At 65.8% G+C, this 16,544-nt stretch overlaps 1 protein-coding gene across 1 annotated transcript in view; it reads left to right on the forward strand.

The window, feature by feature from the left end:
• The first annotated feature begins 167 nt into the window (after nucleotides 1–167).
• The window catches only part of CHLRE_14g628702v5 (uncharacterized protein), a 19,475-nt gene continuing 3,098 nt past the window's right edge, over nucleotides 168–16,544 (forward strand). Inside the window, exons 1-28 of the mRNA XM_043070341.1 lie at nucleotides 168–686; nucleotides 941–1,043; nucleotides 1,680–1,821; nucleotides 2,294–2,368; nucleotides 3,010–3,133; nucleotides 3,350–3,480; nucleotides 3,888–4,033; nucleotides 4,208–4,451; nucleotides 4,750–5,181; nucleotides 5,442–5,531; nucleotides 5,819–6,012; nucleotides 6,217–6,296; nucleotides 6,586–7,084; nucleotides 7,456–8,072; nucleotides 8,352–8,474; nucleotides 8,704–8,872; nucleotides 9,481–9,665; nucleotides 9,954–10,059; nucleotides 10,345–10,413; nucleotides 10,587–10,733; nucleotides 11,057–11,511; nucleotides 12,134–12,696; nucleotides 12,904–13,174; nucleotides 13,504–13,593; nucleotides 13,920–14,034; nucleotides 14,368–14,648; nucleotides 14,908–15,298; nucleotides 15,476–15,871. Of these exons, the coding sequence (XP_042917014.1) occupies nucleotides 502–686; nucleotides 941–1,043; nucleotides 1,680–1,821; nucleotides 2,294–2,368; nucleotides 3,010–3,133; nucleotides 3,350–3,480; nucleotides 3,888–4,033; nucleotides 4,208–4,451; nucleotides 4,750–5,181; nucleotides 5,442–5,531; nucleotides 5,819–6,012; nucleotides 6,217–6,296; nucleotides 6,586–7,084; nucleotides 7,456–8,072; nucleotides 8,352–8,474; nucleotides 8,704–8,872; nucleotides 9,481–9,665; nucleotides 9,954–10,059; nucleotides 10,345–10,413; nucleotides 10,587–10,733; nucleotides 11,057–11,511; nucleotides 12,134–12,696; nucleotides 12,904–13,174; nucleotides 13,504–13,593; nucleotides 13,920–14,034; nucleotides 14,368–14,648; nucleotides 14,908–15,298; nucleotides 15,476–15,871 (6,423 nt within the window). The 5' untranslated portion in view covers nucleotides 168–501. The remainder of the gene's footprint in view (nucleotides 687–940; nucleotides 1,044–1,679; nucleotides 1,822–2,293; nucleotides 2,369–3,009; nucleotides 3,134–3,349; nucleotides 3,481–3,887; nucleotides 4,034–4,207; nucleotides 4,452–4,749; nucleotides 5,182–5,441; nucleotides 5,532–5,818; nucleotides 6,013–6,216; nucleotides 6,297–6,585; nucleotides 7,085–7,455; nucleotides 8,073–8,351; nucleotides 8,475–8,703; nucleotides 8,873–9,480; nucleotides 9,666–9,953; nucleotides 10,060–10,344; nucleotides 10,414–10,586; nucleotides 10,734–11,056; nucleotides 11,512–12,133; nucleotides 12,697–12,903; nucleotides 13,175–13,503; nucleotides 13,594–13,919; nucleotides 14,035–14,367; nucleotides 14,649–14,907; nucleotides 15,299–15,475; nucleotides 15,872–16,544) is intronic.

Raw genomic sequence — 16,544 nt, forward strand, 5'->3', positions numbered from 1 at the left:
GGGCTTGCCTGCACCGCCTACATGCCCCAGCAGGGGCACGAGCAGGGCCGGGGAGCCACAGGCTACAGCCGGCCTCGCGGGGTCCATGGGTCCCGGGCTTGCTGATGGACGCAAACGAGCGCAATTCTGAGCAGCAAATGGGAGTCAATTGATAGCGTGCCGCTCCAATTGATAGCGTGCCGCTCCAAAGAGAAGTCGCTGAAGTTGCCACGCAATCGTTTTCACGAGAGCTGCTTTCTTTGGTAAAGTCTAAGTGAATTGCCATACGGGCATAGCAAACACAACTGCAAACGCATTACAGAGGCCCTTTCGGAGATAGAAGCTTGACCCTCACGAGAGTAGGGCTCGCGAGAGGCAACGCACTGCCATATATAGCTGCGTCCGACGTAAAACACATACTTGTGCCAATTCAAAGAAATACTTATAGTCAAACATTTCCCGAGGCGCCAGTCAAGGATCTTTCATCGTTTCGCTTTGCGTTGCTGTGCTTAGAGCGACCAAATGGGGCCGCCGAGAATTGCACAGACGTGGCTACCGCCTGACATAGCCAAAGGCGCGTTTGAGGAGGAGCCGAAGCGCTTTGCGGCTCTGGTCCGTGCCACAGTTGACGATGTGCAGATTGCGGCGTCGGACACGGACCCCAACCGATGGCACCGCGTGGTCAAGTGGCTCCCGCACATCAACACGTAGGTCACGAGGAGCGTAGCGGCGTGGCGCATAGGCCACGCTCATGATGCTCAGGCGGCAGCTGAGTTCGTTGACGTCAGGCGGGGGGTTTTGGCGTGGTGTGGTGGCGGCAGGCATCACCAGAGCCCTCCCCGCCTCTCGAGAGGCTGCCACGGGGTGACTTCGGAATTCGCGCTTCCCACCGTCTCCAGTCCCGCTCCCCGCATTTGTAACCCGCTTGCTCCCTCTCAACCTGCTTTAACCACATACGCAGCTTCTGCAGTCTTCAACTGGACTACGAGGCTGATGTAGTGCTGCCGCTGGCGGAGGCGCTGTGGCGGGTGGTGCTGGAGGCGGCGGAGGACGTGGAGGTGCAGGTGGGGGATGTGGGAGATGCGCATTGTGTGCAGGTGTTTTCCAGTATGTGTGTATGTGTGTGTGCGCGTGTGCGTGTGCATGCGTATGTATTTTCGTGTGTGTGCGTGTTGCATGTACGTGTGTGTGTGTGCGTGTGTATGTGTTGTCTACGTACTGCATTGGTGGTGGAGGGTTGGGTGGTGCTCCAGGCGCCGATGGTGCCCGACCCAGATCGCATACAGATCGCATGCACGCCAGCCGCCAAACCCCACACACGCCCGCTGCAAGCGTAGCTGCGCTAAAATGGGAACACACGACGCAGCCACGCTGCGGGGGAAGTGGGAATGAAAGCCCTTCCTGGTTGCTTGATCAGCCAGCCATCGCACACACACCACGCCCAACTCTCCCGCCTCTCCTCTTCCCTCCCATGCTGTCCTCAACTACTACAACCCCTCAAGCGGGGAACTCGGTGCATTTCGGGGATGGGGGCTATTGTCGCGTGCCACTACGTTGTCAAGCATAGGCCACGCTCTCCTCCTCGCTCTATTGCATTGGGTTTGATTTAGTTTGGGCTGGTATCTACAACCCTCCCATGCCGTCGCCGCCCCCGCACCACCCCCCAACCCATGCCTGGACCGGCTCCCTCCCCTCCCCAGAGCCGCACCGCGTTGTGCCTGGTGACGGTCCTGAAGGCCAACAAGCGCGCGCTGCGCCGCAGCCGCCGCCTGGTGCTGCCCTGGCGGCCGCTGCTGGCGGTGATGCAGCGGACCATCGGCCTGCCGCTGCCCAAGCTGGAGGGTGCGTGTGTGCGTGTGTTTGGGTGTGTGTGTGTGTTTGGGTGTGTTTGGGTGTGTGTGTGTGTTTGGGTGTGTGTTTGGGTGTGTGTGGGTGTGTGTGGGATGCGGTGGGGTAGTGTTTTACAAACCCAACTGGTGCGGTGGGTTGAGGCGGGGTGCGGTGGGCAACATGGAGAGGTAACACCGGCGTGTATGTGTGTGTGGGGGGGGGGGGGGAAGGGGGTTCGGGTAGTGCTGGTGGCGGACGACGCTTCGCCCACTCCGTCACCACGCGCCCACGGGCAACCCTCCTCACAACCCCCCCCCCCTCCCCGTGTATGTGTTTTGGGTGGGGTGGTGCTGGTGGCGGACGATGCTTCACCCACCCCCTCACCGCGCGCCCATGCGCAACCCTCCTCGCATCTGTCCCCCCCTCCTCGCAAACCCCCAATCTGCCTGCCTGCCTGCCTGCCTACCTGCCCGCTCCTCTGCAGGTGTGGCCATGACGGCGGCCCGCGGCAGCGCCCTCACCAAGCTGGTCGCCAAGGCGCGCCGCTACTTCCCGCCGGGTGGGTGGTGGGAAGGGGCGGGATGGGCGGGTTGTGCGGAATGGGTGGAATGGGTGGGTTGGATGGAATGGTTGGGGTGGGATGGGTGGGGTGGATGGGTGGGTGGGGTGAGTCCTGAGGCAGTTAGTGCGGAGCGATGGAGCGCACACGGGAGTTGGTGTGTGAACAAAGTTGGTTGTCGCAGTCTGGGGCTCGCCCTGGTGATGTGTCCGTGTATGCATGCGTGTTCGCGCGCGCGCCTCTGTATGTGTGTCCGTGTGTGTGTGTGTGTGTGTGTGTGTGTTTTCGCGTGTGTGTGTGTGTGTGTGTGTGTGTGTGTGTGTGTCAGAACGGTGCAAGGGAGCGGAGTACGTGCAACAAGGCCTGCCTGTTCACACAGCACAGCTCACGGTTTCGCGCGCGCACCTACTCTCACACGCCCCCCCTCACTTTACAAATACGCCCCCCCTCACCCTCTCCATGAACGACTCTCGCCCCTACGCGCTGTGGGTCGGTTCTGGGTCTTTCGTCATATGCGGCATTGGAATCAACTTTAAAACTCCCGCTCCACGCGCCACACACTCCTTCCCTTCCTGAACTAATCATGAATGCAACCTCCCACCCTCTCACACACCACACGCTCCGCACGCACTCACACACAGAGGCTCTGGGCGAGGTGTGGGCGGCTCTGGCGCCCGCGGTGTCGGCGGTGGGCTCCCGCCCCGCCGAGGCCTACGAGGCGCTGGGCTACCTGCAGCTGTTCGCGCCCACACACAACATCTGCGCGTGGGTGCAGGGGGAGGGGAGGGAAGCGGGTAGGGAGGGAGGGGGAGAGGGCGGCGGTGGCGGTGGCAGGGGCGACGGAACGCGGAACTTCCTTGTGATTTGACCACTCCGTTCTGCACACGAACGGCTGCCTACTCCTGAATAGTCATGAATGGTCATAACTGCAACCCCCTCCCATCACCCACCCCCCTCCCGCATCTCCCTGCCGCTCCGCAGCTGCCGCTGGTCTGCTGTGAACGGCTGGGTGCGGCAGTGGATGGGCGCCTGGGGCCTGGCAGCCAACAGCGGCGGCTGGGACGCCCTGTGGCTGTCGCTGGTGGGGAGGGCGGCCAAGCACGACTGGCGAGGTGGGGGCAAGCGGGAGGGGTGGGTGGGGAGGGCGGCCAAGCACGACTGGAGAGGTGGGGGAGGCAGGGGTGGGGGTGGGGGTGGGGAGGGCGGCCAAGCACGACTGGAGAGGTGGGGGAAAGCGGGAGGGGGGAGGGTGGGGTGGGGTGGAGGAGGAGGGGCTGGCGAGGTGGGGGGAAGCGGGAGGGGCGTGGGGAAGGAGGGGGAAGGAGGGGCTGGCGAGGTGGGGAGGCAGAGGTGGGGTGGGGAGGGCGGCGCGGGCGGGGAAGGAGGGGCTGAAGGGAGGGTGGAAGGGTTGTATGGAGAAGGGTGCTTTTTCACTCACTGCACTTGTAGTATCACCCCCCCCCACACACACACACACACACACAAACACGCACGACACGCCTCTCCCTCTCCCTGTCAGGCGTGATTTGTTGGTCTCCGCACCTGCCGCACCTGTATGGCGCCATCGCCGCCATGTTCGACGTGCCCGTGGGCGCGGCGCGCGGCGGCGGCGAGGCCGTCAACCGCCCGGCGCCGGGGCGGGCCGCGGTGCTGTTCGGGGACCAGGCGAGGCCGCGGGGGGGCTGGGTGGGGTGGAGGGCGTGTGTGTGTGTATGTGTGCGTGTGTGTCTCAGTGTTAGAGGATGGCACAAGGGAATAGGGGCTGGCACCGGGTTTGGGGCTCCACACACACACACGTACACATACACACATGCCTTCCCCCTACACACGCGCATGCAGATGGGCTACGGCCCCTTCCACGGCGCCCGACTGGCCGTGCACCTCCTCCGCAGCCTGGATCCAGCCGGCCTGGCTGCGCAGCAGCAGGGGCAGCAGCAGGGCGGCAGTAGCACCGGCAGTAGCGGCGAGGGCGGCAGTAGCAGCGCGCGGGCGGCTGCTTCCGCCGCCTCCGCCTCGGCTGCTGCGGGGCACCTGGAGCATCTCACAGCGCTGCTGGAGCAGTACTACCACCCCTCCAACACGGGTGAGGGTTCGCGATAGTGGGAAAGGTGGTGGTGCAAATTTCAGCCCAAGGTATTACCAAACCCAATGCAAAAGCGCGAGGAGGCGATGCGGTACTGTTGCGGAAAGGCTCTGGGGTATGTTTCTAACGGTCGTGAAACCGCCTGACGCCTCGGATCCCGCTCTACATGCCTCGAATACAGTATTCCCCTGGACGTCAGTACCTCAAACTTGTCATTGCGAATATATCACTCCCTCCTCCATGAACGAAAATATCACTCCATCCTCCATCCCCCGCCCCCTTTATCCCTGTGACACAGGCAAGTGGTCGCGCGAGCTGGCCACCCTGCTCAAGCACCTGAGCAAGGCCGCCACCAAGCAGCTGGAGCGGCAGCAGCCGCCGACAGAGGCTGTAGCAACGGCAGGAGCGGGGGCACCGGCGGCTGTAGCAGGGGCGGGGGCAGCGGCGGCAGTAGCTGGGGACGACTCGGATTGGGACGACGAGTACTCGCTCCTGCTGCAGCTGCAGGGGCCCGGCGACGGACCGGAGGCTGCAGCCGAGGTGCCGCCAGAGGCTGTAGCAGCCGCCGCCGCCGCAGCAGCCGCAGCAGCAGCCGACGGCAGTAGCAGCGGTGGCGGCAGTAGCAGCGGCTCCCGGCCGTGGGTGGCCGAGCTGCGGGAGCCGGAGCTGCAGCGGCTGGCTGCGTGTGCCGTCAAGCTGGCAGCGCGGGGGCAGTTCAGCAAGGACAACGGTGAGGAGTTGGTTGGTTGGGAGGAGGTCACCGGCTTCTGTGTGTCACGCTTGTTTAACGCAGCCCTCAGTCTTTCTCTCCCGCGCACTCCTACTTTCCCCCCCCTTCCGCATCGGACTGAACCGCTGTCCCTTTTTTCCACACCGCCTCCTCATGCCTGCTGCTCCTGCCGCTCCCGCTTCTTATGGCTGCTCCCCCCCCCTTGCCCGCCCCTGCCCTCCCCCCGATCCCGCCCCAAACACACACGCACACGCTCACAGTGCTGGCCAACGCCAGTGTGGTGGCTCTGTCGCAGCTGGCCCCACTGGCGCCCCGCCTGGTGCTGCCGCTGGTGCTGGAGCGGTTCAGGGGTGGGTTGGCCATGGGGTGGGCTGGGAAGAGGAGTGGGCTGACAAGGAAGGTGGAGAGGTCGTTGGGTTTGGGGACGAATGGGCATGAGTGAAGCGTCGGGGCTTCGAGGGTGCTACGCGGTGCGGCGGGGCTTTCCCTTGGGGCCCGGTGTGTTTGGGTTCCAGAGCGGGGGAGCCGGCACTCAACCGTGTCCTCGCAACCCGGGTCCTCACAACCCCCTCCCTTCCCTTCCCCACTCCCCTCCTGACCTGCTGGCTTCGGCCCTCCTTCGCCCCCGTTGCTACAGCCGCCGTGGCCACCGAGACCGCCACCCACCAGCTGGTGGCTGCTACAGCCACCCTGGCGCTGTGTGCGCGGCCGCTGCTGCTGGCGGGCTATGCGCAGCCGCCGGCGGCGCCGCAGCCCACCGGCGCGGGCGAGGCGGCGGGCGAGGCGGCGGCGGCGGGCGAAGGGGCAGACGAGCGCGAGACGGCGGCGCAGGTGAGGCGGCTTCTTGCGTGCTTTCTCTGTATCCTCCCTTCACTCCCCGTCCACGTCCTCTCCCCCCCGCTCGGTAGTGACGCGCCTGCCGTACATACAGCTTGATGAATGTAACCCCTCCTCGCTCTACTGCATCGGGTTCGGTTTATTTGGACTGGTATCTACAACCCCAACCCAACCGTGCGCATGAATGGCTCCCCCCAGCTGCTGTCTGAGGCGCTCATGGCGGTGCTACCCGGGCTGGACGCAAACGACGAGCCCAAGACCGGAGCCGTGCTGCAGCTGTGAGTACTCATCTCGGGGCCGCGAACCGCCTGAATTCGCAAACGGCGTGTCTTGCCGAAAGTCAGAGCTCCGCCACTTCCCCCGATGCTTCCAGCTGTCTTGCCCGCCACCCCTGCCTTGTCGTCACCCGTTCCTCCCTTCCTCCCTTCGTTCGTCCACCTCCTGTCCACCCTTCCCCTGCTCCTATCCCCTCCTTCTCTGCCTGCTCCTATCCCTGCTGCCTGCTTCACTACACTCATCTATCCCATCTTTGCGAAAACCCCTCCTTTCCTTCCTGCCCGCATGCAGCTACGTGGCAGTCCTGAGCGCGCTGCCGCGGCTGCGCGGCGCCGGCGAGGACGAAGAAGACGACGCCGCCGCCGCCGCACAGGAGGAGGAGGAGCACGCTTTCGCGCGCTCTACACAGCCCCTGCCTCCCTACCTGCCGCCGCCGCCCGCCACCGCCGCCCTCTCCGCCGCCATCTCAGCCATGGACATCGACGCCGCAACCGCCGCCGGATCTGGACCCGGATCCAAGGCGCCGCCGCCCCCTGGATCCAAGCCCGGATCCGGATCCGGACCTGGATCCGGATCCGGTGGCGATGGCGCCGAGATCCGCGACCTGCGGCTGTCGCTTTACGTGGAGGAGTGGGCGGAGGAGGTGGCGGAGCGCTGCCTTGCCCTGTTGGGCAACCTGGACGCGGGCCCGGCGGCGCGTGGCACGGACATGGCCGGCGGCGGCGGCGGCGGCGCGCTGGGCAGCATTGCGGACGGCGTGGCGGCGGCCACCTCCTCCTTCATCACCGCGGTACGGCAGCGTCGTGTCTGTCGTACGTGTCGTACGGGATTGCGGCTGGGGCTGTGTGTGTGTGGCTGTGCGGGGGCGTGTGGGTCTGTGCGGGCGCGTGTGGGTGTGAGTGCGTCTGTGGGTGTGCGTGTGCGCGTGTGGTGGTGCCTGGGTGTGCTGTGCTCCGCGAGTTCCGCTTGGTTGGGTTTAGCTTCGTTTGGGCTGGTATCTGCCCCCCCCGCCCCCTCCAACCCCCCCCCCCCCCGCTCACTTGGTCGCTCATTTGGTAACGACTTCGTCTGCAGTCCTGAATGCATCCTGTACCGCGTTTCCAACCATCTTTGCATCCCCGCAATCATAACGAACGTAACTCCCCAAACAAACCCCCGTAGGGCCGCACGCTGTTCGGCCCCATGTGGCAGCTGCTGCTGCACCACGCCCGCCCCAGCCTGCGCCGCCGCCTGGTGGGCCGACTGGCTGGCTTCATCCTGGGCGGCGGCGCGCCCGGCATGGCGTCCGAGCTCTCCATCATCGCCACGCACGCCGCCTCCGCCGCGCCGCGAGAGACGCTGCGCGTGCTGCTGCTGCCGCTGCTGCGCAAGCTGGAGGCGGACGTGGCAGAGCTGCCGCGGGTGCCGCCGCCGGTGGCGGTGGCGGGTGCGGCGGCGGGCGTGGCGGCGGCGCCGCCGCCCAGTGCCACTGCGGTGGCGGCGCTGCGGTACCGCGTGACGCTGCTGGCGGGCTGCATGGGCGAGCTGCATGCGGATCACGTAATGCTGCCGTACATTGACCAGGCGCTGGCGGCGGCGGTTGGCGGCGGCGCTGCGCCGCCGCCGCCGCCGCCATCTGCGCCGTCGCCGCCGCCTTCGGCGGCTGTGGCGGCGCTGCCTGCCGGCAGCCTGGCGGCGCGGGTGGCGGCGCTGGCTGAGTCGCTGCTGTGCGTGAACAGCGGCGTGCTTCAGAGCGAGGGCGGCGGGCTGTGCGGCAACCTGGTCATGATGCTGACTAGGTGAGGGGGCGGGTGGGTTGGACAGTGGGTGGGTGGGTGGGTGGGGCCGTGGGTGGGTGGGGCCGTGGGGCGTTAGGGGGCTGAGGAGTGGGGCTGGTTATCTGTTATGGTGCCTGCACACACGCGCATGGAGTTGGGCCGGTGCCCTTTCGGGTGTTCTTACACGCACGCACGCCCCGTTAAGGTGCTACAAACCTCCGGCACGACAGCGCAATCAGCACACGCAATAACTAACACACACCGGTGTGCCCCCCCCCACACACACGCACACGCACACAGGTATTGGCTGGAGCCGCACCTGCCCTGGCGGCGCGGGCCGCTGGGCGGCGCGGGCGTGCCGCTGACGCCCGGCGGCGTGGAGGGCTGGGTGGACAAGTACGGCTCCGGCTACCGCACACCCAGGTGGGCGGCTGCTGGGGAGGCAGACGGCGCGTGTGTGCGTGGCGGTGTGCCGGTGTGCGGAGGCAAACGGGGCGTGTGCCGGTGTGTGTGTTCCTAGTGCGCGCACGGGGAATTGGGTTGTGCGTGTGCGAGTGAAAAAATAGAAACGCATGTGTAAATCGCATGACACCGTGTCGCGAAATGGCCATATATGTGTGTGTGTGTGTTTTGGACTTGTGCCCACGTGCAGCTGGACTGTGCCCACGGCGGCGCACCTGGCGGCGGCGGAGGCGTTAGTAAGCGTCTGGCTGGCGGCGCCGGCGGAGCGGTTGGCGGCGGCGGCGGGCCGCGGCGAGCTGGCCAGTGGCGGCGGCGGCGACGGCGGCGCCAAGCTCAGAGCTAAGAGCGACCTGTTCCTGGTGGGTGGGTGGGTGGGGGGGTGGGTGGGGGGGTGGACAGCCCCATTCCAGCGGCATGCGCAGTGGTTGGGAAGGGGGGTTCCATGCATGAAGTTTACGAAGTGAAGTCGTAGCCAGGGGGGGGGTAGCCATCCATGGGATGGTGTGTATGGGGGGGGGTATGTGCCGAGCCCAACGGTAAGGTCCCAATAAGTCAAAGCGTTGCCGGGGGAGATGAGGGGGTAGCTGTTCATGTGGAGAACGGAGTCCAAAGTATGAAGTGCCGACGTCCAGAAGGAACATACCCCGGGGTAGGGGAGAAGCAAAGCAGGCGCGCCGACTGTGACTGCGTTGGCTAGGGGAGTCCAGCAGGGGGGTGGGGGCGTTGCCGCACAGGCGTCAGACGCGGGCTGCCGCTGGTACTTGGGGTTGGAATTCAGGGTTTTGGGCGCTGACTGTGTCTGACACGTGCGTAGGCGCCACACGCCTGCCTTGATCTAGGACTCTCCGACCACGGCGTTGCAATTCCCCCTGGCTACATTTCGCTTGTCTTAAAAAACCCTTTCATGAATTAATCATGAAAACCCGCCCGCTGAATGTAAACGATCACCCCCCCTTGTGCGGTGCAGGTGTCGGGCGTGCTGGCCTTCCTGCTGTCCATGCTGCGCGACTTCGACTGGGGGCCAGGAGGGGCGGCGGAGGGGGAGAGGGAGGGGGAGGGCGTGTCGCTGGCTGTGTTTGGATCCAGCGGACACCGCGTGGGGGCGCCCGGCATCCGCGACAAGCTGGCGGACTCGCTGGCGGCGGTGTGCAGGTGCGTGTGTGGGGGAGTGTGCGTGGGGGAGTGTGAATGGGGGAGTGTGTGGAGGGGAGTGTGCGTGGGGGAGTGAGTGGGGGAGAGTGAGTGGGGGAGTGTGTCGTGACTGTGGTAAAGAGCACGAGGAAAACGACAGTGTATGCGACAGTATTGTGACGGTGTGTGTGCGCGCGTATATCCTTTACTATTCCTCCGCATGCACAACCAAACAGTCCCACATTCACCCTCCCCCTCCCTCCTCACCCCCACCCCTCACTCCCTCCCCCTCATCTCCCTCATACATAGTGTGCTGGCGGGCCAGCCCGGCGGCGACCCCGAACTGCGTGAGACCGCCCTGCGCGCCGCCACCCTACTCAGCAGCGCCGGCAGCGCCGAGTGGGGCGCGGCGCAGGTGGGCGGATGGGAGTGAGGGAGTGGGGGGGCGAGTGGGGAGTGGGGAGGGGGAGGGGGGAGGGGGAGTGGGGGAAGAGGGGGGGAAGAGGGAGAGGGGAGAGGTGAGGGGGAGGGGGAGGGGGAGGGGAGTGGGGAGGGGAGTGGGGAGAGGGGAGTGGGGAGGGGCCAGCAAGCAACTGCCGCCAGCGGACTGACAGCCAACCCGTCACTGCCGCAAACCCTTCACCGCTCCCCACCCCATACATGCACCCCGGTGCCCTCCCCCCCCCAAAAAAACGCCCAGGCCACCGGCTCTGAGCAGCGTGGCATCGTGGCGTGGTTCACTGACCCGCCCGCCGCCGCACGACTGCTGGTGGGTGCCCGGGTGGTGGGTGCATGGGTGGTGGGCGGTGCAGGTGGTGGTCCATCTTTACACTTCTTCTCTATCAATAATGAGTGTAACCCCACCCTGTGCCTGGTTACAACTCCACTTCTCCTCCTTCAATCAATCACGTGTGCAACCCCACCTCTCCCCACCACCCGCAGCCCCCCGGCAGCGCCTGGCGGCGGCGCCTGCCGTACTGGGCGGTACAGGCGCGGCTGTTCAACGCCGTGATGCGCCGCGCCGCCGCCGCCGCCTTCAGGGGCAGCTGGGCCACCACCTGCCGCCCGCAGCTCACCGACCTGACCACGGTGAGGAAGGATCAGGGACGGGGAGAAGAGCGGGGGGCGGTGGGTGGGGGTGGGCTGCGAGGGGGGGGGGAGGGGTTGTAGATGCCAGCGAAAGTAAACCGAACTCAACGCAGACCACGGCGGCGGTGGAGGGAAGGCAGGGGCGGCAGCGGGCGTATGAGAGTGGCAGCTCGGGAGGCGGGTGGCCCCATGCGTGCTCACCAGCACCTGGCATTTTCGCAACTCTAGCCACGCCGCTCTTCTGTTCACAACCACCCTCTTCCCTTCTTCCTCCTACCCGCTTCCTCTATCTCTCTCTCTCTCTCTTCCTCCTCCGCCTGCAGCTCCCCCCCTCCTACCTTTCCCTGCTGCGGGCGGTGGCGGCGCTGTGCCAGCACCCCGCACCCCTCACCGCCAAGTATGGCGCCGGCGTGCTGGCCCAAGCCACCAAGCGCTTCCCCGCCCTGGCGCCCGTACTGCTGCCGTACTTTTTGGCCGCCATGGCGGGCGTGCCGTACGACAACGGGCCCGGCCCAACCGCCGGTACGACAGCCGGCGCCGGATCCGGATCCAGCGGCGGGATGTTGCTGCTGCCGCCGCCGGAGTTCTTCGCGACGCTTCGCGACGCAGCGCTGAACGTGAACAACGGTGGCGGTGGTGGCGGAAATGGCGACAGCGGCGGGGACAAGGACAAGGAGCGTGAGCGGGCGGCGGCGGTGTCTTCGGCGCCGGCGGATGTGGAGCGGGACGGGCGGGTGGCGGGGGCGTGCCTGGCGCTCAGTAGCAACCAGAGCTTCTGGTGAGTGGGCGTGTGTGTGTGCGGCTGAGCAGAAGCGGTGGTGACACTTTGCCGCGGGGTATGTGTGAAAATCGCAGGGAAGAGGGCGACGCTGTGCGTGTGTGTATGTGTGCATGTGTTGTTTTGTGTCTCCTGGCCGTCATGTTGCGCCCCCAACCCCTCGTCGCCTCTGCCTGTGCTCCGCTAGTTTGGCTGGTTTGGTTAGTTTGGGCTGTAATTACAAGCCCCCGCTTATGGCGCATGTTCCCGCTGTGCCTCTGAACGTCGGCATTTCCATGTTCAGTACAAACGATCTCATGGATGGCTAACCCCCCGCCCATATATACACACACACACACAGTCACACACACACACACACACAGTCACACACACACACACACACACACACACACACACGCACACACACACACACACACACACACACACGCACACACACACACACACACACACACACACACACACACACACACACACACACACACACACACACACACCACACACACACACACACACACACACACACACCACACACACACACACACACACAGTCACAGTCACACACACCAACACACACACACAACACACACACGCACACACACACACACACACACCTCACCTACAGGCGCCTGTTGATGCGCCACGAGCTGTGGCTGGCGGCGCTGCTGCACGCGCTGCTGGCGGGCCGCGCCCACAACGCCTCCGTGCCGCAGCGCGCCCTGGGCGACCTGCTGCTGCTCATGGCGGGCCGGGTCAAACACCCGCCCGCCATGTCGTACAGCCTGACCGCCGTACGGCAGCGTCCGGAGGTGGCGGCGCCGCAGTTTTACGGTACGGCGGCACCGGTTGGTACGGCGGCGGCGGGTGCGGCGGCGGCGGATGCGGCGTCACTGACGCCGTACGCGGATCTGGTGCTGCGGCTGGTGGACATTGCTCGTCCCGGCGGCAGCGGTTTTGGCCGCGGCACGCCCTTCCGGTACGGCATCATCGCAAATGTCGTACTGCTGCTGCTGCTGCCGCACCGCATCGCGGCGGCCGGCCCGGAGCCCGGCGTGGAGGAGGCGGCGGCGGCTGGCGGCGCGGCGGTTGGTCCGGACCCTCGCGAGGGGGCGGCGGCGGTGCTGCTGCGCCACATGCTGTCGCTGCTGGGGAGCGAGGCGCCGCAGCTGCGGCAGCTGGGCATGAGCGGTGGGTACTCAGTGGGGGGTTAGATTCATGGTTAACTAGCGGGCGAAGTCGGGCGGGCGCGGGGGCACTGAGACGAGGACACGAATTTGCGATGTGTGGGTTTGCCAGCGGGGATCTGCTGGGCACACGATTGGTTGGCTTTGGAGTTTGGGCTCCTGAGGCGAACGCCAACTGACGAGTCTACCTAACCAACCAACCAAACCGCAGGCGTGTTCCTGCCGCTAACCGCCGTGCTCGAGTACGGCGAGCCGGTGCCGTACCTGCAGACCGTGCTGCGCCAGACCATCGACCAGACCATGGATGCCGAGGCCGCAGCGGACACTGCTGCTACAGCCGCAGCTACAGCCGCCGCCGCCGCCTCCAGCAGCGGCAGTAGCAGCGGCAGTAGCAGCACGGGCGGCTTTGGCGGGCGGCTGATGCACGCGTTGATCCATGACCACTCGGATCTGGACAACGCGGAGCAGATGAAGGACAAGCGGTGGGTGTGACGTGTCGAGTTTTTTGATCGGATGACGATGGTTTCGGGAGGAAGGAGAGGAGGTTTTATGGGAGGGGCACAGGGGGCAAGGGCTGCCTGGTCAAGGGTGTGCGCCGGGCTGGAGCGGGAGGGTGGGACTGTGCTTGGGGTCGTGGCGTGGATGCCTCCTACGTCGTACCCGCCCCTGGCCCATGCGTTGCAGTAGTTGTACGAAAACAATCAAGAGCTGCCACACACATCCTGACACACACATATCCGTCCTTGCCGGCGTTTCATTTGACTTGACTTGTATTGTGTTGTGTGCTGTGCCCCTTTCGGATCGCATGCAGGGGCGCGGGCATGCTGTCGCTGCAGCAGCGGCTGATGAACATGACGTTCGAGGAGATGGCGGGCGGACTGGCGGGAATCACCATGGACAGGTGGGTGGGCGGGTGTGTGGGTGGGTGGGTGTTTTGGGGGGTTGTCCTGGGGGGTTGGTCCGGGGTTGGGTCGGATGTGTTGCATTCGGGAACACGCTCATGACCTACTGGCCGGGGCACAGCACAGTCCGGACGTGTGTGTGGTGCCATGCCTGCATTCGGGACCCGCCTCGCTTCAGTCCAGGAGGGGGTTATATCCCGGAGTCTCTGAAAGCCACCTCACTTTAGGAGCAGGTCGCATCTGCGGCCTCTGCGCTTGGAAGCACATATCGGAATGGTGAAACTAACGAAACCCTTTCTCGGATCCACCACCCCCACCCACACAGGCTGTGCCGCTGGCCCGCCGACTCGGCCTTCACGCCGCCGGCCGTGGGCGACGGCTCCTTTGTGGTCAAGCACGCGCGGCTGGTGCAGCTGCTGGCGGCGGCGGCGCCGGAGCAGGTGCGGCGGCAAGGGTGCGGGGGCGGATGCGCGCACGGGGCCGGGTTGAAGGACGGAGAAACCTCGCATTGTCTCTCTGTTGTGTACACACGGTGTTTACGTGTGTGGGACAAACGAGACAGCAGTGTGGGATATCTGGTATGAACGTATGCGTACCGTATGCGAGACAGAGGGAATGCAGCTCAGCGTGTCGGATGCCTACTGTCCGGCAATGCTCACGTCACTGCGCCTCCTAGGGGTATCACGCATGGCTATCACGTCACACAGTCAGTTCATCTCCTGACTTGTATGCGCACATGTGCCGCGCCGCACCCTCCGCCTCATCGCATGCAGATGCTCCGCACGCTGCGCCCACGACTGGAGGCGCTCACCGCGCCCGAGCGCCTGGCGGCCGCCGCCAGCAGCAGTGACAAGTGCGAGACGGCGGCGGCGGCGGAGGCGCTGGCGGGGCTGATCGCCAGCGGCGCGCCCTGGGTGCCGGTGCCGGCGGCGGCGGCGGCGGTTGGTCAGGAGGGCGGCGGCGGCGGCGGCGGCGGTTGGGCGGTTGCGGCGCTGGGCCGCGCGATCCGGGCCACCAGCCTGGACATGGCGGCCAGTTGGGCGCTGTCGTACAGGTGGGTTGGGTAGCGGTTGGCGAAATGGGAGGTGGTTGGAGGTTGAAGCGCGCAGTTGGGCAGTTGTGTGGAAGCCGCGTCACCGTGTCATCCGAATCCGCTGGGGGCGTGTTTAGGAGTTGCTCCGGTCTCACAGGAGCACTTCTGCCACCTTCTCTTTCCATACCGCCCCACACACACACGCCATCACACGGCCGTGACTGTGCATTGCTTACACTGTCCTGCGCATATCGTTTTCACACACGGCTCCGCTCCGCAGGTTCGCGGTTCGCGGCATGCTTGATGCGCTGTCGCCCGAGCGCCTTCACGCGCTGCTGCCGCCGTCGGCACTGCCCGGAGGCGCCGCGCCGCCGCGGCCGCTGCTGGCCGCCGCCCTCGCCGCCGACCCCTCCGCCGCCGCCACCGCCGCCGCCCTCGGCGACCTGCTGCGCCTCACCGTCGCGCCGCCGGCTGCTACAGCCCCTGCTACAGCCGACCCGGAGGCGGGCGGCAGTAGCAGCAGTGGCACCGGCAGTAGCAGCGGCAGTAGCAGCGTCAGCGGCAGTAGCGGGTTCTCGGGCTTGGCGGGTCAGCTGAAGCGGCTGCGGTGTGTGGGCGAGGTGGTGCGGGAGCTGGTGGGGGGAGACCCGTCCAAGCCGCCGCCGCAGCAGGTGTGTTTGTGTGTGTGTATGGCGGGGACCCTGAATCAATCCCGTAAGGAAACAGTAGGGCTGCACCGTGGCCGCAGCAGGTGCCGTGTACGTGCGGGTCAGCTGTCTCATCCCAGCGGTCGGATCTCGGCCCCCAACTCTGTGACCGTCCTTGCCCCTCCGCTCTTGCTCCCCCAGGTAGTGTCCTTCCTGTCCGGCGTGTTGGACGAGCTCTCACTCCTGGTGGCCGCAACAGCCGCCGCCGAGCCGCCCCCGCCGCCGCCGCCGGCCCTGCAACCGTCAACCGCCGTAACCGCAACCGACAGCGCGGCGGCGGACGCCGCCGCGATCGCGGCGGCTGTGGCGGCGGCGACGCCGGACAGCCTGCGGCTCCGAGCTAACATCGCGCCGCCTTTGCTAGACGTGATTGCCTATCTAAGAGCCGCCGACGGACTGCTAGCCAGGCAGCAGCAGCAACAGCAGCAGGCGGCGGCGCGAAAGGGCAACGGTAACGGTAACGGTAACGGTGAGAACAGTGACATCGTGCACGTCAGCGCGGCGGCGAGCGGGCAGTCCAGCCCTGTGGGCATGGAGGTGCGTGGGCAGGGGCTGCGTGTGTGTGCTGTGTCAGTGCTTGTGTCTGGGCTTTGTGTGGAGTGCGGGTGCGCGCCCAAGGGCGGCTGCGTGTGCGGTTGGTGGCAACACCATCCACACCGCATCCAAAGCTCCAGCCCTCTCCTGCGCCAATTTCCTGACATTCTTCAGGACAGAATATGTCTTTGTAACTCGCACACTCGCACCCAAACACCTCTGTTCGTTCCCAACACACACACACACACACACACACACACACACACACACACACACACACACACACACACACACACACACACACACACACACACACACACACAAACACACACACACACACACACACACACACACACACACACACACACACACACACACACACACACGCACACACACACACACACACGCACACACACACACACACACACACACACACGCCCCACCTGGTGCCGCCCCTGCGAACCTCTCCACCAGTTCTGGGTCGTCGCCCTCCAGCAGCCCCTCACGAGCCGACACCCAGCGCCAGGCGCCGCCGCCACCACCAGCATTAGCACCACCAGCACCGCCACCAGCAGTCTTAGCCCCGCCGCCAGCAGCACTGACGCTGCTGGGGCGGGTGCGGCATGGAAACACGGGCAGCGGCGGCAGCAGGAACGTCAGGCGCCGGGCCGCTGCG

Source organism: Chlamydomonas reinhardtii, chromosome 14 (assembly GCF_000002595.2).
Source record: "Chlamydomonas reinhardtii strain CC-503 cw92 mt+ chromosome 14, whole genome shotgun sequence".
Lineage (NCBI taxonomy): Eukaryota > Viridiplantae > Chlorophyta > Chlorophyceae > Chlamydomonadales > Chlamydomonadaceae > Chlamydomonas > Chlamydomonas reinhardtii.